General features: G+C 41.4%; 1 protein-coding gene across 4 annotated transcripts in view; it reads right to left on the reverse strand.

Annotated features, from left to right (window-relative positions):
- LOC124723107 (protein FAM102A) overlaps nucleotides 1-21372 on the reverse strand; it is a 478486-nt gene that overhangs the window by 233649 nt on the left and 223465 nt on the right. For all 4 annotated transcript variants that reach the window (XM_047248290.1, XM_047248289.1, XM_047248288.1 and 1 more), the window contains exon 2: nucleotides 8378-8498. In XM_047248290.1, the coding sequence (XP_047104246.1) occupies nucleotides 8378-8498 (121 nt within the window). The remainder of the gene's footprint in view (nucleotides 1-8377; nucleotides 8499-21372) is intronic.

Below are 21372 nucleotides of genomic sequence, written 5' to 3' on the forward strand. Positions count from 1 at the left end.
GGTAAGACAGAGATTTAGGAACCAGGTTTTAAATTGTAAGACATTTCCAGGGGCAGATGTGGACTCTGGCCACAATCTATTGGTTATGACCTGTAGATTAAAACTGAAGAAACTGCAAAAAGGTGGGAATTTAAGGAGATGGGACCTGGATAAACTAAAAGAACCAGAGGTTGTACAGAGATTCAGGGAGAGCATAAGGGAGCAATTGACAGGAATGGGGGAAAGAAATACAGTAGAAGAAGAATGGGTAGCTTTGAGGGATGAAGTAGTGAAGGCAGGAGAGGATCAAGTAGGTAAAAAGACGAGGGCTAGTAGAAATCCTTGGGTAACAGAAGAAATTTTGAATTTAATTGATGAAAGGAGAAAATATAAAAATGCAGTAAGTGAAACAGGCAAAAAGGAATACAAACGTCTCAAAAATGAGATCGACAGGAAGTGCAAAATGGCTAAGCAGGGATGGCTAGAGGACAAATGTAAGGATGTAGAGGCCTATCTCACTAGGGGTAAGATAGATACTGCCTACAGGAAAATTAAAGAGACCTTTGGAGATAAGAGGACGACTTGTATGAATATCAAGAGCTCAGATGGAAACCCAGTTCTAAGCAAAGAAGGGAAAGCAGAAAGGTGGAAGGAGTATACAGAGGGTCTATACAAGGGCGATGTGCTTGAGGACAATATTATGGAAATGGAAGAGGATGTAGATGAAGATGAAATGGGAGATACGATACTGCGTGAAGAGTTTGACAGAGAACTGAAAGACCTGAGTCGAAACAAGGCCCCCGGAGTAGACAATATTCCATTGGAACTACTGACGGCCGTGGGAGAGCCAGTCCTGACAAAACTCTACCATCTGGTGAGCAAGATGTATGAAACAGGCGAAATACCCTCAGACTTCTAGAAGAATATAATAATTCCAATCCCATAGAAAGCAGGTGTTGACAGATGTGAAAATTACCGAACTATCAGCTTAATAAGTCACAGCTGCAAAATACTAACACGAATTCTTTACAGACGAATGGAAAAACTAGTAGAAGCCAACCTCGGGGAAGATCAGTTTGGATTCCGTAGAAACACTGGAACACGTGAGGCAATACTGACCTTACGACTTATCTTAGAAGAAAGATTAAGGAAAGGCAAACCTACGTTTCTAGCATTTGTAGACTTAGAGAAAGCTTTTGACAACGTTAACTGGAATACTCTCTTTCAAATTCAGAAGGTGGCAGGGGTAAAATACAGGGAGCGAAAGGCTATTTACAATTTGTACAGAAACCAGATGGCAGTTATAAGAGTCGAGGGACATGAAAGGGAAGCAGTGGTTGGGAAGGGAGTAAGACAGGGTTGTAGCCTCTCCCCGATGTTGTTCAATCTGTATATTGAGCAAGCAGTAAAGGAAACAAAAGAAAAATTCGGGGTAGGTATTAAAATTCATGGAGAAGAAATAAAAACTTTGAGGTTCGCCGATGACATTGTAATTCTGTCAGAGACAGCAAATGACTTGGAAGAGCAGTTGAATGGAATGGACAGTGTCTTGAAAGGAGGATATAAGATGAACATCAACAAAAGCAAAACAAGGATAATGGAATGTAGTCGAAGTAAGTCGGGTGATGCTGAGGGAATTAGTTTAGGAAATGAGACACTTAAAGCAGTAAAGGAGTTTTGTTATTTGGGGAGCAAAATAACTGATGATGGTCGAAGTAGAGAGGATATAAAATGTAGGCTGGCAATGGCAAGGAAAGCGTTTCTGAAGAAGAGAAATTTGTTAACATCCAGTATTGATTTAAGTGTCAGGAAGTCATTTCTGAAAGTATTCGTATGGAGTGTAGCCATGTATGGAAGTGAAACATGGACGATAAATAGTTTGGACAAGAAGAGAATAGAAGCTTTCGGAATGTGGTGCTACAGAAGAATGCTGAAGATTAGATGGGTAGATCACATAACTAATGAGGAGGTATTGAATAGGATTGGGGAGGAGAGAAGTTTGTGGCACAACTTGACCAGAAGAAGGGATCGGTTGGTAGGACATGTTCTGAGGCATCAAGGGATCACCAGTTTAGTGTTGGAGGGCAGCGTGGAGGGTAAAAATCGTAGAGGGAGACCAAGAGATGAATACACTAAGCAGATTCAGAAGGATGTAGGTTGCAGTAGGTACTGGGAGATGAAAAAGCTTGCACAGGATAGAGTAGCATGGAGAGCTGCATCAAACCAGTCTCAGGACTGAAGACCACAACAACAACAACAACATGAAGGGAAACATGGGTAAAGGATAACCGGCAGATTCCATATCCCTAGATTTCCGGGAAGTGTTTGACATAGTGTCATACAGCAGATTGTTAAAGAAAGTTTCCCAAATATGTGAGTAGATCGAAGGCATCTCAAGTAATAGAACCAGTGGGTTACCTTTGACGGCGAGTGTTCGTCAGACCCAAGGATACAGTCAGTAGTGCCCTAGAGGAGTATGAGATGACAGCTCTTGTTCTCGATACAAATACTCGATCTGAGGCAGTAATCGTCAAACGTTTTTGCTCAAAATTGACATTGTGGGGCGGCACGTCGGGCCACATATATACCGTTCATTGGTAAACTGCACACATTTGTATGTTACGAATACCGCAATAGACTGGCTACAATAAGGGCGCGATAAATTAGCGGACAGCTCCCAAGCATTGGCCGTCAAGTCAGTACCATTTGATACAATTTGAATCAACTGTTGTTTCAGACCGCTGCCACCCTCAATGACCTCAAAGTTGAGATATCTTAATTGGCCGACGAAGTAGTGTTGTGCTGTGTGTGTGTGTGTGGATGATTAATTGATTAATAACAATAATTATATTTAAATTGGTTACGCAATATAACACACGACCACAAACCTTAACTGAATGTTTTGTACGTCGTTTTTCTTCTACTCATTACGTCGTATAACAACAGCTTTAATTTAATTTCATATTCGTTGCTGCGAACATGTACCACATTGAAGATGACCGTCTGTATAATATGAATTCACGAATCCGCAGCAGCTGATCGGTACGAGGCAAACACTCCCCTGAGTTGTCAGGGCTGGAAGACAAACAAGAAAACATCCTCCCCCCTCCTCCTCTCACCACGCAATGACAAATCTATCCGCTCCTGCACCCAGCTTCCCCTCTGCGGCGACCGGACAACTTTTTCCGCACCTACTATTCCTCTACCATAATTTTTATTCGACGAAGGAGTCGGGTTCAACCAACAGTTGCACAGATGCTAAGTATTTATTCTTTACCGGTTTCAGATACACGTAAGTTGTTCTTCATAAACATCAATTAAAATTAAGGAAATTTAAAGAATACTACTCTCTCTGTTAGTATTTTTCGTTGTTACTGAGCAGGAAAATTAATCCCTTCAGAAGCTCTTAATGTTAGTTGGCGTTTTCGAATTCGGCTTTTAGTTGTTAGATGCATGTTGTTATAAAATACGGCTGAGAACTCGGGCCGCATGAATACTAGAATGGGGCGCATTCGGCCCGCGGGTTACAGTTTGACGAGCACTAATCTGATAGCGTGAGCAACTTTCTGCGACTGTTTGCTGATGAATCTGCAGACTACGAGAGAGTGTCGTCGCTGGGTGACAGAGTATAAGACGACTGACAGAATTTCTATTTCATGTGATGAATACTCTAGATGTGGAAGAAAGTAAGTTAATACGGACGAAAATGGAAAAAAATCATGTAATAGCCGAATACAGTATTAGTGATGCGCTGCTTGGCACAATTGCGTCGATTAAATATGAAAGCATAACTCTGCAAAGTGACATGAAATGGAACAAGCACGACATATCGAGTTTAGGGAAGGCGAATGGTCTTCTTTGGTTTATTGGGAGAATACTAGTAAAATGTAGCTCATCTATACAAGAGATCACGTCATCAATGTACATCTCACGTTAGGACGCGAAGATGAGAGAAACTGGGCATCTACGGGGGCACAGAAAGAGCAGTTTTCCCCTCGCTCCATTTGCCAGTGGAACAGGAATTGACTAGCAGTGGTACAATGTAACCTCCACCGTGCACCATATGGTGGCTTGCAGAGCATTATGTAGATCTAGACTTGTGAAAAATGCTGGCTTACGAGTGGTTAGCTGAGTGCACTGGCCTGAATGGACTATAGGATCTAGACGAAGCGGTGTAATCCATTAGCGGAAGTACTTTAACTCATTCGCGAGAATTTGATGGAACCCTTGTGCGTAAGTGTAGTATATTGAGGCTGAGAGTAGTGTTTGCGAAGGAGCTACAAGGAAAACGAAAGTACCCAGCGAATTTAAATGTTACTAGAGCGTCTAATAAACTTCATTTACTTTCGTTTGTAGTGGCAATACTACAGCCCACCATTTTCAGTGGAAATGGTCTAGATTTTGATGGTCCCACACAGAATCTAGTCAAGGTATGGATCTGGGAATTTCTGTGCAGACGAAGTGATGGTGCGATAGAATAACTGACGTGAAAGAAAGTTGTTAACACTCAAGCCATTTTTACAAGCATGATTTGTCGATTTATGCACTGTACCCCTTAGTGCTAACATTTACCAGCTTGTGAGTCGTCGCTTTAATTTAGCACCAGGAAGTGTAGTGAAAGAAAGGAGAGAGGCGAGGAAATCTACAGTAAAATCTTCATCGAGAGCTAAGAGTGAATCACTGTTTCCTGGAATTTATGACAGCGGTTAGAAAGTATAGCAAACAGGGCGTAAAAAAGCTGTGGATACAAAATCTTATAGTGTTTGGAAGAGATGAAAAGGAACGCCTCTAGGTGACACGCGTTTTTCTTGAATAACTCAAAAACTGTGGTCTCCAGCAAAAACGCATCCCATCACAAAATTTATCTGCATTAAACTTTCTACAAAAATGTCCAGTTCATTTTTTCTATAGGACTTATAGTTTGCTCATAGCGAGCGAGAGAATATGAAAATCTCGCATTTGGTTTTTGAAGGTATTGTGGGTTGGATAAAACCCATAGTTAGGGACAGCTGTATCACCCTGTGTGTTCTGTTAAATGACGCTAGTAGACAGAGTTTTAAGTAACTAACTTCAGCTGTACCCTTAATGAAAATCATTCCTGGGCATTGTTAAACGCAGCAATTTCTATTCCCAATTATTACAGCCATTCGTATAACATCACGACTTTTGAAGTAGATTACTGTGAAACTACCCCAACACTTAAGTCAAAAATTTCTACTGATTAACTTAGCATGCTTTTTTTAAAAAAAACTTTATTTGCTTTTCAAATGCCATTGATTTTTTCCCCTTGTGATTTGTTTCTACAAGACACCATTCAGCTTTAAGGGCGACAGAACAAGAGAACCTCTGGTGTGTTGATCATTTCCTGATGCTTCAGGCTACTCGATTGTGTACTTCATGCAGTTCAACATTATACACTTCCTCTGGCATTAAACAGCGATGAATAAACATTACACTCATGCTGCATGCCAATGCAAGCAGATACGTCGCTCGGAAAACTGTGCCGACGCACACTGAATTTTAATGAGAACCCTCCTCATCTAGCATATCCTCTCCTTTCATGCTGACGTTTCCTTGGACATAAATAACAGAGACGGCAAATCTGACTAACAGGGCATCGCCGATTTCGTCTATGTCGCAAGCTCGGGAGTGTGACTGAAGGTAGAAACTCACTGAGCCCCTTAACAAACAAAACAGGAGCGTTCTGGCAAATTTTGCATTAGCTTTTGCGTTACCGTTAACACTATACGTAAAATTAATTTATGAGCAACAGTGCACATTACAGTTTTACAAAATTTATTCATAATTCTCAATAAATTTCTGTAAATAGATAGCAGATCGAATAAACGTAACTAAAAGTGTGTAAGAGGAGATTAAAATGATAATGTGTACATCACAGGACAGGACAACTTGTCGAAAATTACTTCTGGTGCGGGAAGTATGCAAGAGTTGATTAACGCATACAGGAAGGCAGATTACGGTTTAACGACCCGATGAGGAAAAGGTGGTTTCAGAAAGCACAAGCTCGGATTGGAGAATGATGGTGAAGACAGAGGACTGTTTCCTTTCTCAAGAGCCCCCCCTCTCAGCATTTGTTTTAAGTGATTTAAGAAAAATACAGAAAACCTAATCCCAGATGATCGGATAAGGATTTGATCACCGGTCCAAACAATCGTTTATGTGCTTCTTTTACACAAGTAAAAAGAAGCTAAAGCATTGGGATCGAAATTTTACTTTATATAGCATCTGCATACGAAAAAAAATACTTCTGCTTCCTTAGAAACGGGAACTAGTGACTCTAAATATGATTAAACCTTAATGAAGTTCGTAACGTTGAAGCAGAACGTAATTTGGAAACTGATCCCTAATCTGCCCCTAATAATTGACCACTCTTTAATTGGCAGATTTTATAATGAGAATCAGTTAGAAAAGATACGATATGACTAAACCGATGATCAGAGTCTTGTCAACAGTTGGCCATTACATATTAAGTTAGAAAGAAACGTGTGTGAAATCGAATCTTGTAACATTGCATCAGATTGACCACAACAAGATTAAATCCTTGTACGTGCAAATTAATGTGCAGGCGACTAGGTTCACGAGAAGCATTTTCCACCATGAGAGTAAAGGCGTGATAGTCTAAAACCCACTCAGAGTCAGTCATTCGTCATAATTAAGATCATGCCAGAAGACTGTCACCAGAAGAACCATTGCCACACCTAAGACAGGGAAGGCAGCTGAATGCACCGATGATAGAACAATATCACTGTTACCACATACCTCCAATATACTTATTGATATGATTAAAAACAGGATAAAAGGAAAAGTAGGCATATATCTTGGAGAAGACCCGTTCCAATTTAGCTACTCTTTAGAACTACGAAGAACACAGGACTTGTCTGGCAGAATAGAAGAACGATTAATCAACTGTAACAGAACCAAAGCACAAAAATTAATGTCAATAAGATAAAGAAAGATATCAGCATTAGAAAACAGTTGGACAAAGATGTACCTAATCTCCAGATTTGCTTAATGTGATCATTGAGATTATGAAGGAGAAGGTAAAGGGAATAAAAGAGAAAGGTGGAAGGATACAATGTATAATATTTGCTGATGACATCGTGATAGCTGTAGACTCCGAAAAAGAAATGAATAGAATACAAGTCCTATCAGATTCTCTTGAACTATGGAAATTAGAAGTGAACAAACGGAAAATAAAAGTAATGGTGGTATGGAAAAATATGGGAGACATTAAAACCAATACAAAAATTGATGACGTCACAATTGCCGGCTGCACTCTACAGATTCCATGTGCATGCGGAATAACTGTAATCATTCGATGTAGTAGACGCCGTTTTAATTTATATTTCCCGTATCTGTATTAAAGAGATCATCCTGCAACTTGTTATGTCGGAAGCATATCCAACGATTAATACTACATTACCTTTATATTCTGGCAGGTTCTTACTCACTGTATTACTGAATAAAGATATTTACACCTGTACTTAACGATTTTTGACTTGGACTTCCCAGCTTGTCCCTTGTCCTTTACAGTTGTGTCTGCAGGTCGAAGCGTGCAAGTGCAAAGCGGATCTGGACACCTAGCCCGATTGCAGATATAAGCGATTTCGTAAATCACGACATGTATACATTTTCAAGAAAACAAAGAGTTTGGTCGTTTACTCGTTGATAGTTATAATATTTGATGTAATAATTAAAATTAATAAACAGCCACATACAATCTGAGATACAATAAAAGTTCATGCAAATAAACGTATTTTTATATTACATTTCAAATGTCATACACACAAAATAATGGCCAGTGTTGAAAAAATATTCATTTAAAAAACATAAAAATGAGCGGTACTCGATCCAGCGATCCACCGATTACGGAGCTTGAACGCTAACCTCGTAACTACCGCCGTTTCTGCGTAAGTCTCAACGCACCAGTACATATTTCACGCGGAGAACGTCTCTTGCGATTTCCTCGAAATTGCCTAAGTAGTACGCCTTACTACTTGTATGCTGTGTTTTCCTATTGGACTACTCAAAGGTGTACAACGTTTGAAGTAAATCCGTGATCTGAACGTCGCGGCCTCCCCTTGGTAGCATGGACCACTTTGGCGTGGTTGGCTGTTACATCAAGACTTAAGTATGTCGTGTCATCATTTTCTCTTTCGGTAGTCACAGCACAGATCTACCTTAGGATCCAGCCGCTTCTTTATTCAAGCAGCTACTCAAGGGACTCCACGCGATAAGACACCTGCCGACACTAACAAAAACACTGCACGGTACAGACGACCTTAACGGCGTGAGAGAATTTGTGACCGTGTGCTCAATTAGCAGTCTATGACTCACAGTAGAAACTGCTGGTAAGCAATAAGCCTGCTTTACGTACCTTTCTTACGGAGACCCTCAGTATGCAGGGGTCGAGCACGCCGGTGGACGCATTGGCGCTCATCTTGCACACGAACTCGAAGCTCGCGCCCCATCGCACCGTGTGCTCGTGCACTTCTTCCCTGCAATAAACAAACACAATACACTGTCATGTCTGGCACAGGCCTTATCGTGTCAAACGCTTACTGTTTGTCACATTCAATAAAGCAGATAAAAAATCCACTAGACGCCTTCCTGAGAGAATTTCCATTCATTCCAAATTCATGGTTCAAATGGCTCTGAGCACTATGGGACTTAACATCTGAGGTCATCAGTCCCCTAGAACTTAGAACTACTTAAACCTAAGGACAGCACACACATCCATGCCCGAGGCAGGATTCGAACCTGCGACCGTAGCGGTCTCGCGGTTCCAGACTGCAGCGCCAGAACCGCGCGACCACTTCGGCCGGCTGATAAAATAAGGGAAATAAGAGCTCGTACGGAAAGATATAGGTGTTAGTTTTTCTCCGCGCGCTATACGAGATTGGAGTAATAGAGAATTGTGAAGGGGGTTCGATGAACCCTATGCCAGGCACTTAAATGTTATTTGCAGAGTATCCATGTGGATGTAGATGTAGATTCACGTTTGTCAACATTTTATCAATTTCCACAGTATAATTTCTTCCTTAATGTGGTGGTAGTGAAAATCATTATTGACAAAAAGAACTTACATTTGAAAGTAAATGATTTATTGCAGTATTTCATCACCCATTACAAGTTTCGAATGTTTTCATTACATCATCAGAAGTATCCGGACACCTATTACTGAACATTTATAAGGGGTGTGTACACATTTCGCCTTCATGATGGGTTGAACTTCACTGGATACACTTTCAGTACAGTGTCCGAATGTCTGTGGAGGAGCGGCAGCCCATCCTTTCACAAGAACCGAAACCAGAGGTTGGAGACCTTCTAATTCATGCCAAAGACATTGCATTGGACTCAGGTCAAGAGTCTGGGCTGGCCCGTCCATTTCAGAAATGTTATAGCCACATACCATTGCCTCACACGTGCTGCTTTATGACAGGGTGCATCGTCATGCTGATACAATCATCGTGTCCAAAATGTTCCTCTACTGTACACTGTACACAAAGCTGTAAAATGTGTTCATATCATTCCTCATTTAGCCTTCTCTTATACACGATAAGGGAATGAATGACACCATAATCACGATGAACACCCCTATACTGTAGTACTACCTCCTCCGTATTTCACTGTTGGCACTACCCATGATTGCAGATAAGGTGTAACAGGCGTTTGTCAAACCTACACGCTTCCATCGGATTGTCATAGCATATAGTGTGGTTCATCGCCCCAAATGACTCGTTTCTAGTCATCGACTGTCCAGCGGCTTCGCTCATTGCACCATTTCGACGTCACTTAGCACTGATTAGAGAAACCTGTTTTCAACCCCCTATGCATAGTTGATGTTCTACCTGGGCTGCTGGTAGCACTTTGGAACTATCGATTTATTCCTTCCGCTGATTTCATGCGATTTTTTTAGAACCACTTTCCGGAATGCTCGACGGTTCCTGTCTGTCGGCACATTAAGTCTGCTTGGTCTTGATTTAGCTACGGCTGCTCTTTCGCATTTCCACTTCAGAATCACATCACCAACAGTCCACTTTTGCCGCTTTAGGAGGGTTCGAATGTCGCTGATGTATTTGTTACTCAGTTTGACATCAAATGACTAGTGCACGTTCCAAGTACCTGAGCTCTACTGACCAACCCATTCGACTGTTACTATTTCTCTACTGACATCACAATCCTTCCGCCTCCTTTTATACTGGAGGGTTCGTTTCTCGTGATGTCTAGTGATCAATTCTGAAATGCATAGGGGTGTCCAGATAATTTTGCTAAGATAGTGTATAAGCCACAAAGTAAACAGGCGCCGTAACATTTCCTCTCAATACCCGCATTTTACTCTGTCCTCTTGTTAGTGTGACTCTCGAAATCTGATTCGGTGTCTTAATGGGCATCAGATTACAAACCTGAAAGTTCGGAGTCCAATCCCACAGTAGATTGTGGTATTTTTTCTTTCACTTATTGCACATGTGGTTTCTTAGTTTGCTCCATAATTGCTTCTATTTAGTTAGGGTTATATTTAAACCTTGGTCCGACACCTTAAACGGGTAATACATTCCCGTTGCCTTCTTACGAGGGAAATATTTGTTGTTGCCACTGAATATCAAGACGTCTCATAAAAAAAGTATACCATTTGTTTCTTCTCTCAATGCGTCGTTCCAGGAAAGCGTGTACGTCTGAAAATTTCAGTTAACTCGTTCCTTAAAAGTTTCCTGCACCAACTATCAACTCAGCAAGTAACGACTTGTCTTAGCAGCGAGTTCACGACGAACAGCGATGATACTATCTCTCGCAGTTACGAGTAATTAAGTGTTGCTTAACCTTGAACTAACGCGGTGCGGTCTATTTGACCGCGCTTTCGTCGAGAATTGCGATGTAGCCAGTTCCCTACCCATTACTGCAGCCGTCGGCTCGTGAGCTTCGAGTTAGTTGTGTGTGGACCGGCAACGCATGTGGTGTTATTCCAGAGCTTCTATAATGTGAGTGATGTCCTATTGAAAATAACTCGCACTCATTTTGAGCGCACTACGTTGTTTGTGCAATTTTTTTCTGCAAATTACTTTTCATTTCACAGCTTTTGAAATATGGCGGAACCTAGTAATTCTACAGGTAACGGATCTGACGCAAGTAGCAGACAACGTGTGAACACTTCAGACCGAAACTTTGAGGAAACTGTGAGCAGATGGTTGGAGGAATCAGACGATAGTGACTGTTACGATAATCCTGAAGAAACTGAACGTATTGTGAGCGAGCGTGACGCTGTCAGAACAAAGTGCAACAGAAAATTTCTTTGATGAAAGTAGTGATCCATGTGATTAGCAACGGAGAAGCAATTACTTCTATGGCAAGAATCAGTATAAATGGGCCAAAGCACCTCCGATCCGAACTGTTAGAACTCCTCGCCACATCATCATTATCATTATCATCATCATCATCATCATCATCATCATCATCATCATCAAATTGACTACAGGCGATCCAAAAGATCCAGTTTCATTATGGCATCTCTAGTTTGATGACAAAGTTCTCGATCACATCCTACTATGGACAAATGTTAAAATAGATTGCGTGAGGCAGGAGTACTCTGACGAAAGCAAAGCTGAACTTTAGAACCTGGATTTCGATGAACTTTTGGCTTTTTTAGGACTTTTGATATATTATTCTGTCTTTAAATCCAACCACGAAAATGTAAATTATATATTTGCAACAGATGATTCAGGTCGGGAAATTTTCAAATGTATCATGTCTACGAACAGTTTCCTAATGTTGTTGAACTACTTACGGTTTGATGACTTTCGAACTAGAAAATAGTGTCTCAAAGTTGATAAAATGGCAGCAGCCTCTTTTCTCATTACAAGAATTGCGGAAAATTGTCAAAAATATTTCAATTTAGGCACATGTGCTACTGTAGATGAGCAACTAGTTTCCTTCCGTGTTAATGTTCATTTGTGGTCTACATGCCAAAAGGAGCCTGGTAAATACGGTTTAAAAATAATGTCCTTGTGTGATGCAAGGACCAGTTACTTTTATAATGGGTATATGTACACTGGAAAAGGCTCTGATGGCGATACTTTGCCGGACAATGATAAACTGATGATGCCACCGCAGTCCCTGTTGCGATTGCGTCAACCAATCTATGGCAGTAATCGCAATATTACTGCTGCCAACTGGTTCAGCTCAATACAGGCTGTAGAAGGGTTAAGGAAAAGAGGACTGATTTTTGTTGGAACTCCAAAAACGAATAAGAGAGGTTCCGCAAGCCTTCCTACCAAATAAGCATACACCAGTTGGTTCGTCTTTGTTCGGTTTTACACAAGGCACCACTCTGTTGTCGCAGGTGCCAAACACAAACAAAGCGGTTCTTCTCGTCTCTTCCATGCATCATAGCCCCGCTGATGATTTCACTTCTCAGAAACCAGAAATAATATCAAACTACAACGTCACTAAAGGAGGTGTCGATGAACTGGACGAAAAGTGCTCCGTATACTCATGCAGTCGAAGAACTCTACGTTGGCCGATGTGTGTATTGGAAATCAGCACAGTAATTGCGTATGTTCTTCGGAAGAGTGGATCAGGTGAAGCTCCTGTCAACAGAGGTATATTCCTGAAACAGATGGCCCGTAGTCTTGCGCTGAAACATATGCAAAAGCGAGCTCAGAACCTACGACTTCCGCAGGAGTTACGACTAATGACCCGCCGGATTTTAGGTCCCGATGTTCCAACAGAAGCAGCAGTGGAAGCAGAATTAGGTCCTAGGAATAGAAAAACGTGCAGAATCTGCCCAGCCAGCAATAAAAGGAAGACTTCGCATGTTTGCTACATCCGCAAGAGACCTATGTGCATGCAGTGCTGTTCCCAGGTCTGCAAGCACTGTTGTGAAAAATTGTGATTTGGAGGGCTCTGATTTTTCATGAGGTAGTTTTTCACGTTGAAAACATTGCATTTTTTGACCCATTAGTTCTTCAAGAAGAAATACAAAATCTATCGAAGCATTAATTTCGTTATTAGCTTAAGAGAAACGTATAAATGTATTAGTTTGCGAGATGTGCAGTAAACATATCTGAATACCAGTTTATCAATAATTATTTAATGTGAATGTTTTGTATTTTCATGTTTATTTATATTTTACTAAAGGCTCCACCATATGCAAAACAGAATTTCAGAGGGATTCGAGTTGTTAACATTACACCCACCTATAATTAAGAGGTCAGATTGACCGCACCACGGTGTTAGTGTCCCATGTTTGCTACTATGTTAGTTAAAGGTTAAGGAGGAGACGTTTAGAGTAACGAGGTGTTACAGTAACTTAAGTTATGCGCAACAGTTTGCACATGGAAGTACGTACCCGGCCAAACAAGAAGGGACTACAATGCTCGCTAGTATGGGTTCGGGGTATTTGGTTCGTCGAATCTGTCCTCTAACAGTAATAACTAAGACAGATGAGTGATCATTATTTTGCATCCTGCACGCTGGAGAGTTGATTACGTCATAAAATAATTAATATTGGCAATATAATACCGTAAGCTTTTCTAAATTCAAATCACTTCATTTTATTACACTTAAATAAAATATACATCCACGACTTCGTTCCACACCCCAGAGATCCTTCTGTGTAGAACACATGGAGTAATGGTTAAGTAATCTAGTGTAACGAAAGAGTGCTACACATCTACGGATGCGGCGAGCGAGTCTCCTCGCGAAGAAACCCTGTTCGATACATATTTATAACCTGTCAGTTTCATTTTCACAGTGATGTGTACACTGTAACGAAAGATTCATTCTAGAGAGAATTCATGGGCTCTGACTAAATCATTCACGGATGTATCTTTTCTACTTACGGTATTAGTCCATCAAGATAGGCAGGAAAGCAACTGAGGCGTTGGAGGAATGTACTGGCACTCTGAAGCTTTCAGTCTGACCACAATGCGAACTCAGAGAAAGAGGGCATATTAGGATTCAGCGTCTAGTTGGCAGGATCATTAGGCTCTGGTTCCGATTCCTGGTTACACACACTTTTAATCTGCCAGAAAGTTATATTATCTGAGGATTGCTAAATTCAGAAATTAAAGGATTGTTAACGTACAACCCTCTTTCTCATTGTCATCTTGTCAAAGTAACCCAAGTAGTACAGGGAAATCAAAAAAGGAACTCGATTCTCTGAAAAATTTATCGGGTTTACCTTCGAATCTAATTTTGTCTTTTTGGTCTCGCTGTACGTATTTGTAGACAAAGTCGTTGCTTTACCCGTCACTGCATCTGATTGGTAGCGGAAACACAAGTTTTGTCTTGTTTTCGTTGCTCTATATAAGTCAAGATTGAGAAACGTGTGAAAAAAACCACAAAGTTTCCATCTTATAACATCATGAGGCTGGTACCAAAATGAAACATCAGCAGAATTTTAAACACAGTTATCAATAACGTGCAATATGATGATGACATACCTTAGAAGATAGGTTGAAGAAAGACACACATTTGTGGCGTTTGTAGATCAAGTGAAGACTTGTGACATTGTTGATTGTATACACTCCTTGAAACTTTGCAGTTATCACAGATAAAATACGTGCACTGAACGGTTATCTACAAATTGTACAGAAACCAGACTACAGTTAACAAGAGTCAAAGGGCATGAAAATGGAGGCAGTAGTTGAGAGAGGAATGAGAGGAGTTTTAGTTTATCCTCCCTCATGCTATCCAATTTGCTCGTAGGGCGTGCTGTGAAGGAAACTACTGAGAAATTGAAGTTCAGGGAGGAGCAATAAAAACACTGAGGTTTGGCCGTGACATTGCAATTCTGACATAGATGGCAAATGACTTGGAAGACCAGTTGAACGGAAAGAGGTAAGTGTCTTGGGAAGAAGTTATACGACGAACATCAAATGAAGTCAGGCGACGCTGGAGGAACTGCACTAGGAAATGAGACGCCAAATGCAAATACAATATTTCAGTGCCTGTGATCTTCAGAAGTAGATGCAATGTTCCTTCGGATATGCAAGCGTGCGGCGACAACAGCTGTTATGAAATATAGAAATGTATTCGCAGTTGCGAATGTGGACAACCATCAGCTGTAAAATGGAGCGACGATAGTGAAAATTTGTGCCGCTTATCACAGGCGGTCGTCTTACCATTAAGCCATCCAGGCACGACTACATTCATTATGTATATTCCCGTACAGGGGAGATATTTTAATTGAGAGTCGGTTGCCCGGTGCCGGCGGATAAATACATTGTAATGCCTGTGTTGCTCAGAAGTACGATGCAATGCATACATAGGGTAATTTTGGTCTGGCCGCGAGTCATGCTCGGATAGCTTACTGGTAAGGTGACCGCTTACGGTAAGCGGGAAATCCGGATTCGAGTCCCGGTCCGCCACAAATTTTCATTGTCATTCCATTACGCAGGTAATGGTTTTCCATATCCGTAACTGCGAATGTATTTCATGTAAATGTAAGAGAGTTTTGCTACTTTGGCAGGAAAATAACTGACGACGGCATGGGTAATGACGATATAAAGTACAGACTTATCATTGCAGAATATCTATTTTTGGAAAAAGAGAATTATGTTAAACATCGACTATAAGTCTTGTCTCAAGACATTTGCCTGGCTTGTAGCTTTATATGGAAAAGAAACGTGGACAAGAAACAATGCAGACAATAGAATATAAGCTTTTGAAATGTCGTGTCAAAATCAAACGCTGAAAATATGATGGGTTGATCGGATAATTAATGACGAGGTACTTCAATGACTTTGGCAGTAGCTACATGGAAGTTTCGCAATATCTAACTGGCAAATCTTACTTTGCACCGGACGTACGTGGTAGATCATTGTGCAATGCAACTGCTATAGATAATAGTGTGAACAAACGTACGATTGGAATCACCGTGAGACAGACCTTCGTTGCCGCACAGAGATGGAAATCTGACGATGCAAGGTCAAGGCCGCAAGCCAGCCGAAGTACAAAGCCTGTACTAACTGAATAACCGACAGCAGCTCTCGTATGGGTTGCAATATAAGCAACATTCCAACTATCTAATTCAGAAAGCTCTGCAAAAAAAGGATAAAATAAATCGCAACTAATTAACGATCCGGGTATATCTGAATTTAAGTATTATTCGAAAATAAAGTTTCAAAACTGCTGCTATGAAAATCTTCATGTTGTATTACTAATTACCTACAAGCAAGTAAACAGGAGCGAGGAGGAGGAGGCAATGATGTTGATTAGTAGGAACAGAAACTTTTAGCAACAATATTTCCATAGCACCTGACGCTGGTACAAACTGATTTTTGCAAACAAGCAAGCTGTGGGGGCACCAACTACAGGAAGTACTATGTGTCAGCAGACGTTTGTCAGAGAATACATATCTAGTTCTTCGTAGACTTTTGGTCAGCCTAATACAGGAAGTATGAGATCAAGTTCCGACTGTAATTAGTCCCTTCACGGTGATTCACATTTTTGTAGTAGTTCAATTTCTGCAGTTAGGTATGAGTACATAAACATGCCATGGGGGCGACTTATTTAGCAACACAATTGGTATTCTCGCAGCTTCATTATCTTTTGAACTTCTATTGAACTACACATCTTGTTTATAAATCACATTTCCAAGCTATCGTCAGACATCCTGACATCGTTCAAAGTCATTCCTTCATACCTCCTTTTGAACACTTGCAAAAATTTACCAATGAATGGAGCCGAGTAGCGCAATGTACGATTCCACAAATCGTGCAGGCAGGGGAACGACGGTGACGCAATTTAGAATCTTCATTCCTTCTACAGCCCATCACAGCACTGGAATAATAGGAATGCGCTGTTGATGAAATGGAAACTGCTGTTCCATTGCGCAGTTATCTCCAAATTCGCTCGGGCATTCATACCCGTTGTCGCTGAAGAGCTGCAGTTAAATGATACGCCGTAAACGGCACAATAAGCCATAAGAACAGATTATCTCATTACCACACTGCCTCTAGAGTACGACTTCTGCTGTTACGCGCACTATCGAATTAGCTTCAGTAATTTACACACGTTACATTTGCAGTCTCATAGCACGAACAGTTAGGTTCAATATAAATAATTATCAAAACAGGCATTCAAATGACATCTAAAAAGAAGAGTATAATTCACTGTATCAGTTGTTCCTCGTTTTCCGCGCTGACACGGGGAACGCATCAAGTCCACTCAGTAAATGCTACTACCCTTGACGTGGTCTCCCGGCCAGTAATGCCGTAGGATCATTTAATTTTTTGTAGATGATAATTCAGTTATTTTTCATCTGTCCTTTTGAACGCCTGCTTCCTGGAAACAGATTCAGTACGGTAAAACCAGCTGAGAAACAGACATAAGTGTTGAAGAGCTTTGGTCATGAAGCATTGTATAAAAAATTGAAATTACATGTCCCGTCGACGACGTCATTAGAGACAGGGCACGTGACTAATTTTTTACATGAAAAGGAACACCTGACAAACGTAAGTAAACCTAACGCTCTGTGTATAAACAGGCAGAAAGTTCTTTTATCGTATGATTACAATGCAAACAGTAACAACAGTGGAATACTTGGCGCTATGGGTCAAGAGATCTGAAGTGGAATTACTTCCAAGAAAGGTGAGTGCCAGTCAGATTCACTGGAAGAATCCTAAGGCATTTTAATCATCCACGAAAGGAGCCACATACAAAAACCCACACATATCGATTCTTGAGTATTGCACGCCAATCTGAGACCATTACCAGAGAGTAATAATACAAGAGATGGATCTGTTATTAATTCCGAGACAAATTTCTTGTTGGACGATGAAGTTTAAAATATTTTACAAAACTGCCATTGGGTAGGGGATTTTCTCTGCCCGGGGACTGGGTGTTTGTGTTACCACCACCACCACCACCACCACCACTTTATTAATTTGACAGTCCGCAGCTTATTACCATTAAACTCCAGCCACTCAGTCTCCCACTGGTACATATAATGTACAGGGTGATTTCGCTGCCCCTACCGCCGTCGTTTTATGCAACCCACGATGTTATAGCTGGCATTCATAAACCACGTGAGAGAGAATGCTATTCTCTAGCTGGCTACGCGCTAACTATTAGTCCTACAGAGAAAAAGAACAGGATATTTTTGTAGGAAATTTAATGTAGTTAAATTTTGTACTGGGATATGTTTTCGCTAAAGGCTGTAGTTTTCGAGTTATTCAAGAAAACCGTACAAAAGTGACCTTCATACACACCCCCACTCCCACATTAGATCTACGTCGATAATCAGCATGCCACCGCAAGGTGCGTGGCGGAGGGTACCCTGTACCACTACTTGTCATTTCCTTTTCTGTTACAATCGCAATTAGAGCGAGGGAAAAAAATGGCTCTGAGCACTACGGGACTCAACATCTTACGTCATCAGTCCCCTAGAACTTAGAACTACATAAACCTAACTAACCTAAGGACATCACACACATCCATGCCCGAGGCAGGATTCGAACCTGCGACCGTAGCGGTCGTGCGGTTCCAGACTGAAGCGCCTAGAACTGCTCGGCCACTTCGGCCAGCAGAGCGAGGGAAAAAACGACTGCCTGTATGTGTCCATATGAGCCCTAATTTCTCGTATCTTATCTTCGTCATCCAATTTATGCTGGTGGCGGTAGAATCATTTGGCAGTCAGCTTCAAATCCCAATTTTCTAAATTTTCTTAATAGTGTTTCTCGAAAAGAACGTCACCTTCCCTCCAGGGATTCCTATTTGAGTTCCCGAAGCATCTCCGTAACACTTGTGTTGTTCGAACCTACTGGTAACAAATCTAGCAGTCCGCTTCTGAATTGTTTCGATGTCTTCCTTCAATCCGGCTTGGTCAGTGAAGTACTGACTCAGCCACCAGGACAAGGATTGATAACGACAGGGCACACACGCCCTTGTTTCGCGCTGGAGGAAGGCCATAGAACGGGATGGAGATTACGTAGAAAAATAGGGTTTGTAGATAAAACACCATTCTTTCGTGTAATTCTCATTATGTTCATTAAAGACTTGTTGAAGAAAAGAATTGCGATGTGCGATGCATTACTTTCTAGGCAACCCTCATATTTCTAAGTTGTGGTGGTAGTTGTACGCTTCGCGCATAGGTCTTTTCACAGACGCACGAACCTCTACTAACCTTCGCTTGTCGTCATTTATGCGTTCCCTTTTGAACCGAGAGTGCAACAGCCCCTGCCTTCTCATCATCCGCCGAATTTCGTTATTAAACCATGGTGGGTCTTTTCCATCCTTTATCCACTTACTAGGCACATAACTCTCCAGACCACGATTTACAGTCTGCTTAAACTTTGGCCATAATTCTTCTACATCCATCTTACTGGAACTACGTCTAAGTGAGAGGTTAAAAGCTGCTTATCTGCTCTGTCAAGCAAATACACACTCCTAGCTTTCTTGACTGATTTATTAACTTTCGTAATCATAGTTGCTATAATTACATCATGGTCGCTATTCCCTGTTCCTGACATTGTCGATAAGGTCTAAGATATTTCCACAGTGTGTGGGCTGCCGAGCTACCCGCTCAAGACAATTTTCAGAAACGTGTTCAAAAGTCTGTGTCGCCTGGCCACCAAGAGCTGTTGCAGGACGATTGATTCACGGATCCAGTTATATGGCTCCTTCCGTGTATAGCGATTTTACGACTATGACGAGTGGGGCCTGAAAATGGCATCAATGTAATGCCGAAACTGGCAGCAGCACATAGAAGTTCATAAAATAAAATCAACTTCTAAATATCATACGGCTGTTGGTAAATTATTGCATCAAGAAAAAAAATGTCAACATGGTTTTTTACGTAAGGCAACAGCCAATACTTTTGTCCACTGAGTGTGACTACTGTCCCGATTCGCAGATTGCGACTAGGTTAATATGAGGGATAGATGCCGCAACAAACCTGGGCTGTCGGGCACTCATGGCTATATGACAACCTGATTAGTTACCAGACGAAACCGCACACGGCCCCTCGATGTATCTCTGCTTATCGCTTACACAGCTATGCAATATCCAAGAACTTCAAGCCGTATGGGTCATTCAAATTTCAAACGCGACTTAACAAACAAACACCACACTATCATCTCACCTGTAATAACACGCGGAACGTACCCCACAAAATTAAGCTGTAGGTGTGAGAAGACCTTCTACTGCATAAACGGGAACAATGTTCTCTTGAGGCCGGCCGGAGTGGCCGAGCGGTTAAAGGCGCTACAGTCTGGAACCGCACGACCGCTACGGTCGCAGGTTCGAATCCTGCCTCGGGCATGGATGTGTGTGATGTAGTTAGGTTAGTTAGGTTTAAGTAGTTCTAAGTTCTAGGGGACTTATGACCACAGCAGTAGAGTCCCATAGTGCTCAGAGCCATTTGAACCATTTGTTCTCTTGAAGACCAAGATCATTCAAAAGTTTTTAGCGAACACTGGATCTTGACGTTCCGTAATTTGTATTCTTTTAGACAGTAATGAGAGGATAGAAAATGCAATCAAAACATTTTAACGAAGACTGAAGCACGTAAAACCACTATTACCATAAGCTATTTCAATATCTGAGTGCGATCATAAGAATCAAAAAACCAAACACTTGAAAAATACCCGTATTATTTTGCCTCCGTCTATCACTCCTCTCTAGGTCAGCGGTGGGCAAGAAAGAAAACGTGGAAGGGGGGGGGGGGGGGAACACACATTGAAGGCACAGTGCTCCAGGCAACAGAAGGATGGCGAAAGCTCAGGCAATCCTGTCAGCATGTAACCGTCCTTTACTGGTCCGACAGGTTTTCACCCGTTCTGCTAGTTTTCTTAGTTAGGGAGAACGAAATGTATAAGAGTTCCTCACTTCCTTGTCTCCGTAGTAGAAAGCGGAGATAGCACTACAGACTATTTTGCAGCGCATCGAAACTCAGGGCGCGTTTAACACCCGTTCTAAATGTGTGTTGAGGGTGTATCATAATTACTAGCAAAAACTGACATGGATGAAAGTATGCAGTAATAGAAGCAAAAAACATTCCAGCAAACACGGGTCCGCAAAAGAGTCGATCGCGAGATGATTGCGAGTGTGTTATGAGCCGCCACTGATTTCAGTATCAAATATCGTCCTAGTTAGCATAAATTTGATACGTAAGCTTTTCGATGAAGCCACAATCTAATCGGACTCAAATTGCACGAAAGCCCTATCTCACCTTGCACCACACTAAAGAATGTGGCACATGCTTGACGGAGCTAATATAAGACGACATCTAACGCGCCAGTATGGTCAACGATGGACATGTCAAAATAAAATATATATTTCTTTTGTAAATAAAACTGCCTATTCTTGCTGCAACTGTAATTCTTTTTTCCCAGACGTGTTTCGCCTTTCTCTTATACCACGACATTTTCA

Source organism: Schistocerca piceifrons, chromosome X, assembly GCF_021461385.2.
Source record: "Schistocerca piceifrons isolate TAMUIC-IGC-003096 chromosome X, iqSchPice1.1, whole genome shotgun sequence".
Lineage (NCBI taxonomy): Eukaryota > Metazoa > Arthropoda > Insecta > Orthoptera > Acrididae > Schistocerca > Schistocerca piceifrons.